Source organism: Manis javanica, chromosome 15 (genome assembly GCF_040802235.1).
Source record: "Manis javanica isolate MJ-LG chromosome 15, MJ_LKY, whole genome shotgun sequence".
Taxonomy (NCBI): domain Eukaryota; kingdom Metazoa; phylum Chordata; class Mammalia; order Pholidota; family Manidae; genus Manis; species Manis javanica.
In genome coordinates this window covers 23,799,279-23,812,347 of record NC_133170.1, presented here as the reverse complement: position 1 = coordinate 23,812,347, position 13,069 = coordinate 23,799,279, and the positions used below count along the sequence as shown (strand labels likewise).

The following is a 13,069-nucleotide window of genomic DNA, read 5'->3' as shown; positions in this document are numbered from 1 at the left end:
CACAGTTCTCTCATTATTCTTTAATTTCTAGAGATCTTTTTTTTCTCTCTGTGCCTCAGCTTCTTCATATTCTTCTTCTATAATTTCTGTTTCATTTATCATCTCCTCCACCATATCTAATCTGCCTTTAAAACTCTCTATTGTGTTCCTCAATGATTTGATTTCTGTTCTAAATTTGTTCCCGAGTTCTTGAATATTTTTCTGTACCTCCTGGAGCATGTTTATGATTTTCATTTTGAAATCTCTTTCAGGAAGATTGATTGGTTCTGTCTCATTTGACCCTTTTCCTGGTGGTGTTGAGATTTTGCTTTGAATCAGTTTCCTTTGATGTTTCATATTTGTATGTGGTGCCCTGTAGTGCCCAGAAGCTCTACTCTCTGGAGCTGCTCAGCCCCTGGAGTGATGTCAGGGGTCTCAGGGGAGTGGTATTAGTGCCTGGCGGGAGGAAAGAGCTGTTTCCTGCTTCCTGGCTGCTATGCCTGTCTCCACTGCCTGAACCAGTGGGCTGAACACACAGGTGTAAGCCTCTATGCTTTGTGTTTGTAGCTGCTGTAGGTGGGGCTTCCCTCTGGCTGGCCTGATGCCAGGGCAGGTTTTCAGTTTTGTGAACGAGGTGCGGGCTGTCCAGGAGGAAGGTGCAGCAGGCTGTGTATCATGGTGGGGGGCCTTGGAGTTGCGTAGCCAGCCAGGGGGATGGAGTGGCTGGAGGTCATTTAAGTTCCCACCTGCTGGGCAGAGTGCACACAGACAATTTTGTCTACTTGTCCTTTCTCTTGAGCAGCAAGCTTTGTGCAATCTTTGCCCCTTTAGCAGCCCTCTCACTTTTAGGAAGTCTCTCAGACTGCCCACCCAGATCAGCCAGATATGGATCCATTTTCCACAAGCAGCTGGAATCTCCATCTCTCCAGGTATTCTGCCTGTCTTAGCTTTCCAACCCTGCTAATCACCAGAGTACCATGCAATGGGGGTTTGTGCTTCCAGAGCAGATCTCCAGGACTAAGTGTTCAGTCCCAGGCCTCCACTCCCTCCCCACTCTATTTCTCTTCCTCCTACCGGTGAGCTGGGGTGGGGGAAGGGCTTGGTCCCACGGGGTCACAGCTTTGGTATGTTACCCTGTTCTGTGAGGTCTGTTCTTTTCTCCAGGTGTATGCAGTCTGGTGCAGCCTTCTTTCCTGTTGCTTTTTTAGGATTAGTTGTATTAATTATATTTTTGTATTAAATGTGGTTTTAGGAGGAGGTCTCTGTGTCATCCCTCATGCTGCCATCTTTAATCCAGTCTCTTTAACAAGTTTTTTTTTTCTAAAAATATGAAACCCACTTGGGGAAATATTTTGAAGGAATAATAAAATATGAAATTACCAAGGGTTAATGGAAACTTCACTGTAGAGTTTAGAGGTAAAACTAGAGCAAATATTAGAAAGAGATCTAAATTGCCACCATGATTGGTGAACACTTAACATCCTGAGGAATTCAGGTAGGAATTATTGGCATCTGTTAACCTTCTATTTCTTGGGTAGAAGAAACAGATAGGTACATAAATAAATATGTATCATCTATATTCAACAGAACAATGTCTACACAATTGCAAACACAGGCTACCTTTTTTGTTTGAACAAGAAGGATGACTTAAATGAAAGTACCAAGAATCCGTAAGTTGGAGCCAAGAGACCAGGATATTTATTCATAGACTGGAATAAACTAGTCCTAATGGAAGAACTTCTTACCTTTGCCTGGCTGAATCTCCATATAGCTGTGAAGTAGTAACTCCTGCATACCTTTCATTTCCCCTTTTTGAACATTGGGGTCAATCATCTTCACCTGGACCTGATTTAAATGTGGAGGTTGAGTCTTTGAGCTGTTGCTCTTTTGGAATAAGAATTTTGAGTGTTGAGAGAATGGACGTGAGTGTACTTTACATGTGGGATTATTCATGAATCATTGGGAACTAGAGGGAATACTTATGAAGACAGCCTCCAAAATGGCCTCCAATAATCTCTACCTCCCAGTATCCATGCCCTTGAGTAGTCCTCCCATAATGTTAAGGACTGATATCTATAATGAATAAGAATTTGTGGGAATGGTGGTGTCTAAGTTCCAGGGCTAGGTGATATAACATATTGCAGCTTTAGTTTCTCTCGTTTGGATCACATACTCTGGAGGAAATCATTTGCCACGTTGTAACAACACCCAGGCAGCCCTATGTAGAAATTTGGTGAGGAACCCAGTCCTTCTGACAATAACTCTGAGAAACACATCTTGGAAGTAGGTCTTCCAACTTCAATCTTTCGGATGACTCAAGCCCCCACCTGCAAGTTGGCAGCAATCTCATGAGAGACCACAAGCCAGTACCACCCAGCTAAGTCACCTCTGGATTTCCAATCCACAGAAACCTACCATGTGACAGTAAATGGTTATTATTTTAAACCACTAAATTTGGGGGGAAATTGTTATGCAGCAGTGGATAACTAACTCAAATACCCTTTAAAATTCCTTATCTATTCACCTTTGTTCTTGAGTAGAAGAACCAAATAGTCACATAAATGAGCATGCATTATCTATATTGGATGAACCAGTGCTTTCCAGGTTATTTTCAAAGCATGTGAGCTTAAAGATTTTTGCAACTTCAAGAATCTAGTCTCCAGCTGTATTCCTAATTCCAATGAACCTCCGTAATATTCAAAGCTTTTGTTATGCAACTGAAGCAACTGTTAAATTATTTGACTGAATAAAGTAGGATAGACATAAAATATTGAGAAGAAGCCTAATTTCTTCAACACAAGCTGAAAAAATATTGCTTAGAATAGACTACCACAGATACAGGGTATAAAAACATAAGCAGTTACTCCAAAGAAGTTTGGAGAAGGAATTCTCTTGTTTTAGGTTAATCTCTTGATGCCATCTTCTAATTCAAATAGAGAAATATAATCATTGTCTATTGTGTAATAATTATTATGTTATGAGGAGATATTTTGACCTATTAATAAAAGACTAATTAAGCTTGAGAATTTTGATTGCACTTTTTGAAGAATGTTAATTTTGATGATTAAAAACAGGGTAGTGATCCTTGATAATAATTATCTCATAATGTTAAATTTTAATACAAATTTTGAGGAGTAGAAACTTGAACAAATGCCAAAGAAACGTCAATATTACTGATTTATCTTCCAGCATTGATGTGGTAATAGCTCCCAAATAGACAAGTTTTTTTTATTAAAGTTGATATACTGATCTTTAAATATTAATGCAGGAAGCAGTTAAAGCTGTAAAATTTGTGATAACCTTCTGACAATGATAAAATACTAATAACACATTTTCTTGCATTAAACTGAAAATTTTCAAAATATGAATAATCTAGTCTTAAATAGGTTGGGGAAGTAGTTTCTGAATTATCCTTCTAATAGTTTTCCCTTCAAAACCCCATGTTTGACAGTGTTTGCTCCTAATGCCAATTATTCACTGATTTTTCACCTTTTATTTTCTGAACCACATTCAACAGTCCCTCTAAAATGACAGCTCTGTAAGGACAAGGACTGTGATATGTTTACTGCTATTTCTCCAGTTCCTGCAACAGACCCAACACAGAATGTGCTTGCAAGATGATGATGATGATGATGATGATGATAATAATAATAATAAAAATAAAAATAATAAATCAACATGACACACCAAATATTACCACTATGAATTAGTCTAATTTAGAAAAAAGCAGGGACTTAAAATTTTAGTTAGGCTGTGAATCAACATTGCTGACAAAGACGTAGTAGGTCATGTTTTTAAAAAATTGTTTAAATTTTGTAAAAATAAAAAATATTTTAAATCGAAGATAACTTGTGGATCAGTTACCACATTCACAGATCCCAAGGACTCTAGCGATATAGTTAGATCTGTTGGAAGGTCCCTGATAGATGCTTGTAAATATAATTTTACAAAATGCTTCCTTAGTCCATTGAGCAAAAATGTTTTATGTGGGATCAATATCATCCAATCCTTTGACAACTTACTAATTCATCCTCTTTTTTAAACATGACCTCTCTGTAAGCAGTGAATCTTAACAAATTTTAGCTTTCATTGAATACATTATAAAGCAAGAATAATTGAAGTATAGATTTGATTCCTTAGAGAAACAGAAGTCATGTCTTGGGAGAGATACCAGCTTGTAGGCAGTTTCTGAACCACATCTTAGCTATCACTTGCTTCTGGGTAATCAGACACAAACCTCTCAAATATTCTGAATCTTAGTTTTCAAATCCTAAGAGTTGGCTGTTACTCTCTGATCAAATGAGTATATGTATTTGAGAGAGCTTGAGAAATCATATAGACAACAGTGACTATTTTTACTGTATTTTACTCTCAGCTGCGCTACTCTCTGCTCTGACAGCACCCACCCACCGCCAGCACTCGCCCTCCCTGGCCCCGCGGGCGGGACTCACCCGGGCCGCCGAGAGCTCAGCCTCGGGCCGCAGGAGCAGCACGCTTCGGTCCACTGCGCGCAGGGCGCAGAGGGAGCCAGGGGAGGCTGTGACGCGCAGGTGGGCGGGCGAGGCGGGGAGGCTGCGTGCTGGGTTGAAGTGCAAACCCACCTGTAGGATTGAAGGGAAAGTCATACAGCGCTTTCTCTACTTTACAATCCTGCCGTCACCCATCTCCTGTCACCCTTGCCTTCAGCTTTATATGACTGTATTTGGAAGTGTCAAGTCAGGAACTTCTTTTCTCATCTTTCCTCTGCGGTTGAAAAGGTTTAGTCAATAGCTCAGTCTTGGACAAATAGTTTGATTTTTAGAGGCCCATCTTTATCTCATCCTTGTAAGGTGGTTCTAGGTACTTGTATTTGTCCTTAAGGCCTTTGGAACTTTTGAATCTTAACATGTCACCTACCTCACACAATTGAATCAATGGGGTCTGATGCATGATTCAATTGTGTTTTATGTGGTAGCAGTTTTGCCTAACTAAAAACATATTGTTCTACGTGCCTTGGTATTTGGCTCTGACATTCACTTTTTGGGAACCCATGGGTAACTCATTTAATTCTCTGGGCTCAGTTTTCTCTGAGGTAAAATAGATAATACCTGTAAGTACCATTTATTTGTGTTCATGTGAGTTATGCTAAAGACACTCACCTTGTTGGCTAGACAGTTTTCAATCTCAAATCTCTCTGAGTCTCCAATCACTTCTCCATCTGGTAAAATGGTGAAGATGAACAGTCGTGCAATGGGAGCAATGTCTGACTCCACAGGGAAGGATAAGGAAAAACTCCCTCTCACTGGGATATGGAGAGAAAGAGACAAAAGGTCATGGTCAGGACCGTGTTGCTAGTTCTGTCCAGTTTAGAACTGTGCCTAATATTCAATGGAAGTGTCTTCAATGTCATCCTAATTATTTGGTGAAATTAATAGGTCAATATCTCCCTTCACAACTTCAAATGTCAAATAAGTTCAAATTCCTTACTCACATATTTTTCTTTTTCTTATTTTCTACCTAGCTAATGCCTAAACCAATTTAAATCGGAATAGCTCAAAATTATTCTGCATATACATACATATATATATGTATATACACACATACACACATATATCAAGTGCATATATATAGATGATGAAAATTTATGTCATATATATATAATGAATGGCAACCATTTTATTTAAACATCAGGCAAGAGGTGATTTTCAATTTAAATATGAAGCTGTGATTTGGAAGATATAGTCAGTTCGATTTTTTTCAAATATATGTCCTTTTATTGTGATTCAAAAAAGCACCATAAAGCAAAATATCATCTTAACCAGTTCAGTAGTGTTAGGTATATTATTTTTGTGAAACAGATCTCCAGAATTTTTTCTTCCTCCATATCTGGAAGTCTATACCCATTATACAACTCTCCTTCTCTTCTCCCCTTAGCCCTTGGGAACCACCAAGGAAAACATTATATTGCATTCATGTTTTTGCCCCATTGGAGGGACCAGGATTTTAGCTTATATCCCTAAAAGGAAATAAGTTCCCCTTTAAGGGGAAAATTTAAGCTCTTGTATTACTGCATCTTGAGCTGACCATAGAAGGTAAGAGTAGATTGAAATATCACAGCAGAGAGACAAGCAATGGCAGACATTTTTTTGCAGATAATATTGGAAGGAAAGTAACCTTTTAGTAGTGAGATTTGTGAAGGCTTTGTTATTTAAAATCTGAGTTCTGAATTTCAGCCAGATGTAGAAATAGTTCCAAAACTAGTAATTCACACCTTTATATAAATGCACTATACAGAATAGTGTAAGAAAGAATACCATGAGCAAGCTAAACTGAGGCAATCAGAAAGCTGAATTCCAGACAAATTGTGAACAGAGTCAGTTCTTTAATGGGGCCAAGGGTTTTCAGTATGTAGTAAAGAACAAACTGGCAATTAATAACATAATTACAATGTGTGATTAAAATAATTGTGATTTAACTAATTATATAGTGAAATTCCTTTCAGTTATTGTCTCAGTTGCTTTCAATACATTTTTGTGATGTCTTCATGAAGTAAATAATTAATGAGCACTTATGTGACTATGTAGAGATTCTTCTTTTTACAAATGATGCACAAATGAAAATATCAGAAGAAAAAATCAGATAAACAAATAGTGTTTAAAGACACTCATCTATATCTATGAATGTGGTGCATATTACATTATTATAAGAAAATAGAAAGACAGGCAATAAGATGGACTGAAGGGGAACAATTCACATAATAGGGTTCATTTTTTATATCTAACTACCTTTAAACAAATATTGGGAAAATGATATTCAAAACTGGCAGCACTCTTTGACATTTAATTCAAACAATTATTAATTGTTGAGAATACTAATTAATAACTTATTTTAAATTGAACCTCCCTCAAAAAAGATGGAGGTGTGAGAAGTGAGGCAGAAACATCCTCCCACAACCACATATAACTCAAAAATACAGCAAATACAACTAATTCTGAAAGAGTGACCAGAAAGGAGACTGCAACAGAAGACCTACATCTGGGGAAAAAAGAAGACCTCATGTAAAAGGGTAAAGTAGGAAAGTCATGATCTGGTGGGACTCAAGCCTGCCCCCAACCCCAGCTCACTGGTGGGAGGAAGAGAAATGGAGTGGAGAGGAAGTAGAAGCCCAAGACTGCTAAACACCCAGCCCTGGATATCTGCTCCAGGAACATTAACCCACATTACATATTTCTCAGGAGATTAGAGGGATTGGAAAGCAAAGACAGGCAGAGTACTCAGCTAGACTGAGACACCAGCTGCTTGTGGAGAACAGGTACCCACAACCAGGTGATCTGGGATGAAAGAAAGGAGGGCACTTTGAAAGATTTCCCAATAGCGAGAGGCCCCTGTTGAAGGGGCAAGGATTCCACAGAACTTGCTGCCCAGGAGAGGACAGGTGGACAAAATTGTCCTAGTACACTCAGCCCAGCAGGTTGGGAGCTTTCAGGAGCTTCATGCGCTCCATGCCTCTGGCTGGAAATACAGCACCAAGGCCTCCCACTGTGATACACAGCTTGCTACTCCTTCCTCCCAGCTGGCACCAGTTCACAAAACTGCTGCACGTGCCATTTGCCAGGCCAGCCGGAGGGTGGCCCTGTCTACGGCAGCTACAGGGGCATAGCATAGAGGCTCCTGCCTGTGCATTCAGCCCACTGGCCCTGGCTGCAAAGGCAGGCACTGCAGCCAGGAAGCAGGAGAGAGCTCTTCGCTCCTGGCAGGCACCAGCACTGTAAGCCTGTGCCCCACCATCACTTCAAGGGTTGGGGAGCTCCAGAGAGTAGAGCTTCTGGGCACAAGAGGGTGCCACCTACACAAAGTTATTATTCCATAGTAATCATTGCAAATATAAAACTGCAAAGGAACTTGGTACAACCCAAAATCCCTCAAACACCAAAAATAGAGCTAAGTGAAACTGAAACCACCAACCTTCCTCATAAAGGTTTCAAAATAAAAATCATGAACATGCTCAGAGAGCTACAGAAAAATATTCAAGACTTCAGGAAGGACTTCAAGAAAGAAATAGAAACTTTGAACAGTACAGTATCTGAAATGAAACATACAATGGAGGGATTCAAAAGCAGATTAGAAGAGATGGAGGAGATGGTTAATGAAATAGAAATTAGAGAACAGGAATACAAAGAAGCTGAGGTACAGAGAGAAAAAATGAAATAAAAGATTATTAAGAGAACTGTGTGACCAATCCAAATGGAACAATATTTGCATTATAGGGGTACCAGACAAAGGAGAGAAAAGGCATAGAAGAAATAATTGCTGAAAACTTCCCCAATCTGGGGAAGGAAATAGTCTCAGGTCATGAAAGTGCACAGATCTTCCAACACAAGGGAACCATGGAAGACAACATCAAGACATATAATAATTAAAATGGAAAAAATCAAGGAAAATGACAGAGTATGAAAAGAAGCAACCAGAGAGAGAGAAAAGATAGCATACAAAGAGAAACCCATCAGGTATCATCAGACCTCTCAGCAGAAACCTTATAGACCAGAAGAGAGTGGCATGATATATTTAATGCAATGAAACAGGTGGTCTTCAAATCAAGAATACTCTACCTAGCAAGATTATCACTTAAATGTGAAGGACAGCTTAAACAATATCCAGATAAGGAAAAGTTGAGGGAATTTATCTCCCACAAACCTTCTGTATGGTGTATGTTGGAGGGACTGCTATAGATGGAAGTGTTCCTAAGGCTAAATAGCTCTCACCAGAGAAAATAAAAGTACAGGAAAGGAAGTAGAATGATTAATTACTAAGTAAATGTAAAATTAAATTAAATACCTCCAAAGTCAGTCAAGGGACACACAGAGTACAGAATATGACACCTAATATATAAATAGTGGGGGAGGAAGAAAAAGAAGGGAGAAAAAAAAAGAACCTTTGGATTATGTTTGAAATGGAATAATAAATGAGAAGTTAGACTGTTAGATAGTAAATAAAGTGCCCTTGAAGCTTTGGTAACCATAAATCTAAAGCCTGCAATGGCAATAAGTACATACCTATCAATAATCACCCTAAATGTAAATGGTCAAAATGCACAAATCAAAAGACATAGAGTCACTGAATGAATAAAATAAACAAGACCCAACTATATACTGCCTACAAGAGACTCACTTCAAACCAAAAGACATACAAAGACTTAAAGTGAAAGGGTGGAAAAAGATATTTCATGCAACTAATAGGGAGAAAAAAGCAGGAGTTGCAGTACTTGTATCAGACAAAATAGAAACAATATCTAAAACAAAGAAAGTCACAAGAGACAAAGAAGGACATTACATAATGATAAAGGGGTCAATCCAACAACAGGATATAACCATTATAAATATCTATGCACCCAACACAGGATCACCTACATATGTGAAACAAATACTAACCGAATTAAAGGGGGAAATAGAATGCAATGCATTCATTTTAGGAGACTTCAACACACCACTCACTCCAAAAGACAGATCAATCAGACAGAAACAGTGAGGAGTCAGAGGCACTGAACAACACTTAGAACAGATGGACCTAACAGACATCCACAGAACACTCCACCCCAAAGCAGCAGGATACACATTCTTCTCAATGATACATGGAACATTTTCCAAAATAGATCACAAACTAGGACATGAAAAGAGCCTCAGTAAATTCAGAAGCATTGAAATGGCACCAAACAGCTCCTCAAACCAAAGGTACAAAACTAGAAATAAATTATGCAAAGAAAACAAAAAAGCCCACAGACACATGGAGGCTTAACAACATGTTCATAAATAATCATTGGGTCAGTGACCAAATAAAAACAGAGATCAAGCTATATGTGGAGACAAATGAAAATAACAACTCAACACTCTAAAAAATCTGTGGGATGCAGCAAAGGCAGCTCCAAGGGAAAAGTATATAGCACTACAGGCTTAACTCAAGAAGGAAGAACAATCCCAAATGAACAGTCTAAACTCACAATTAATGAAACTAGAGAAGGAAGAACGAATGAGGCCCAAAGTCAGTAGAAGGAGGGACATAATAAAGATTAGAGAGGAAATTAATAAAATTGAGAAGAATAAAACAATAGAAAGATTCAATAAAACCAGGAGCTGGTTCTTTGAGAATATAAACAAAATAGATAAATCCCTAGCAAGATTTATCAAGAAAAAAAGAGTCTACACACATAAACAGAATCAGAAATGAGAAAGGAAAAATCACTATGGACACCACAGAAATACAAAGAATTATTAGAGAATACTATGAAAAATTATATGCTAACAAATTGGATAACCTAGAAGAAATGGACAGCTTTCTAGAAAATACTTCTAAGACTGACCCAGGAAGAAACAGAAAATCTGGAAAGACCAGTCACCAGCAATGAAATTGAACTGGTAATCAAAAAACTACATAAGAACAAAACTTTCAGACCAGATGGCTTCACCATTAAATTTTATCAAACATTTAGAGAAGACCTAATACCCAGCCTCCTTAAAGTTTTCCAAAAAAGTAGAAGAGGGAGTACTTCCAAACTCATTCTATGAGGCCAGCATCACCTATAATACCAAAACCAGGCAGACACCACCAAAAACGATAATTACAGACCAATATCCCTGATGAACATAGATAGAAAAAAACTCAACAAAATATTAGGAAACTGAATTCAAATATACATCAAAAAGATCATCCATCATGATTAGGTCCTAGCCACAGCAATCAGATAACACAAGGAAATAACAACCAGATTGGTAAGGGAGGTGTTAAACTGTCACAGTTTGCAGAGGACATGATGTTTTACCTAAAAATACCTAAAAAAAAGTACCCAAAAACTACTAGAACTAATAACTGAATTCAGCAAAGTTGCAGGAAAAAAAATTAATACACTGATATCTGTGGCATTTCTTTATACTAATGATGAACTAGCAGAAAGAGAAATCAGGAAAACAACTTCATTTACAATTGCATGAAAAAGAAAATACCTAGGAATAAATCAAACCAAGGAAGTGAAAGACCTATACCCGGAAAATTACAAGACACTCATAAGAGAAATTACAGAAGACATGAATAAATGGAAATACATCCCATGGTCATGGATAGGAAGAATTAATATTGTCAAAAAGGCCATCCTGCCTAAAGCAATCTACAGATTCAATGCAATCTCTATCAAAATACCAACAGGATTCTGCAATGAACTAACGAAAATAGTTCTAAAATTCATATGGAACCACAAAGACCTGAATAGCCAAAGCAATCCTGAGAAGGAAGAATAAAGCTGCGGGGACTATGATCCCTGATTTCAAACTCTACTAGAAAGCCACAGTAATCTTGTTACTGGCCCAAAACAGACCCATAGATTAATGAAATAGAGTAGAGAGCTGTGATATAAACCTACACATATACAGCCAATTAATATACAATAAAGGAGCCATGGATATACAATGGGGAAATGATAGCCTCTTCAACAACTGGTGTTGGAAAAACTGGACAGCAACATGTAAGAAAATGAAACTGGATTGTTGTTTAATTCCATACATAAAAGTAAACTCAAAATGGATCAAAGACCCGAATGTAAGTCATGAAACCATAAAACTCTTAGAAGAAAACATAGGCAAAAATTTCTTGAATATAAACATGAGCAGTTTATTCCTAAACACATCTTGGGCAAGGGAAACCAAAGCAAAAATGAACAAATGGGACTACATCAAACTTAAAAGCTTTTGTACAGCAAAGGAAACCATCAGTAGAACAAAAAGGCATCCTACAGTATGGGAGAATATATTTGTAAACAACATATCTGACAAGGGGTTGACATCCAACATATATAAAGAACTCACACTTCTCAACACCCCAAAACCAAATAACCCAATTAAAAAATGGGCAGAGGATCTGAATAGACAGTCCTCCAAAGAAAAATTTCAGATGGCCAACAGGCACATGAAAAGATGCTCCACATTGCCAAATATCAGGGAAATGCAAATTAAAACCACAATTAGATATTACCTAACAGCTGTTAGGATGGCCAACATTGAAAAGACCATGAGCAACAAATGTTGGTGAGGATGTGGAGAAAGGGGAACTCTTCTACACTGCTGGTGGGAATGTAAGCTAGTTCAACCATTGTGGAAAGTAATATGTAAGTTCCTCAGAAAGAAAACTAAAAATCAAAATACCATTTGACTCCGGGACTCCACTCCTAGGTATTTACCCAAAGAGAACAAGATCCCAGATTCAAAAATACATATACACCCCTATGCTTATTGCAGCACTATTTACAATAGCCAAAGATATGCAAGCAACCTAAGTGTCCATCAGTAGATGAATGGATAAAAAAGATATCGTACATATACACAATGGAATATTATTCAGCCATAAGAAGAAAACAAATCCTACCACTTGCAACAACATGGCTGGAGCTAGAGGGTATTATGCTCAGTGAAATAAGCCAGGTGGAGAAAGACAAGTACCCAATGATTTCACTCATTTGTGGATTTTAAGAACAAAGCAATACTGAAGGAACATAGGCAAAACTCTCTTGAATATAAACATGAGCAACTTATTCATGAGCATATCTCCCTGGCCAAGGAAAACAAAACCAAAAATGAACAAGTGGGACTATATCAAACTAAAAATCTTCAGTACAGCAAAGGACACCATCAGTAGAACAAAAAGGCATCCTACAGTATGGGAGAATATATTCATAAATGACCTATCTGATAATGGGTTGACATCCAAAATATATAAAGAGCTCACAGACCTCAACAAGCAAAAAGCAAATAATCTGATTAAAAAATGGGCAGAGGACCTGAACAGACACTTCTCCAAAGAAGAAATTCAGGTGGCCAACAGGCACATGAAAAGATGCTCTGTATCACTAATCATCAAATGCAAATAAAAACCAAAATTAGATATCACCTCACACCAGTTAGGATGGCTACCATCCAAAAGACAAGAAACAACAAATGCTGGTGAGGATGTGGTGAAAGGGGAACCCTCCTATACTGCTGGTGGGTATGTAAATTAGTTCAACCATTGTGGAAAGCAATATGGAGGTTCCTCAAAAAACTAAAAATAGAAATACCATTTGACCCAGGAATTC

At 38.0% G+C, this 13,069-nt stretch overlaps 1 protein-coding gene across 1 annotated transcript in view; it reads right to left on the bottom strand.

Moving 5' to 3' along the window:
* Nucleotides 1-13,069, bottom strand: part of PZP (pregnancy zone protein) — a 61,360-nt gene that overhangs the window by 23,712 nt on the left and 24,579 nt on the right. Inside the window, 2 exon segments of the mRNA XM_073222896.1 lie at nucleotides 4,431-4,580; nucleotides 5,118-5,260. Coding sequence (XP_073078997.1) covers nucleotides 4,431-4,580; nucleotides 5,118-5,260 — 293 coding nt within the window.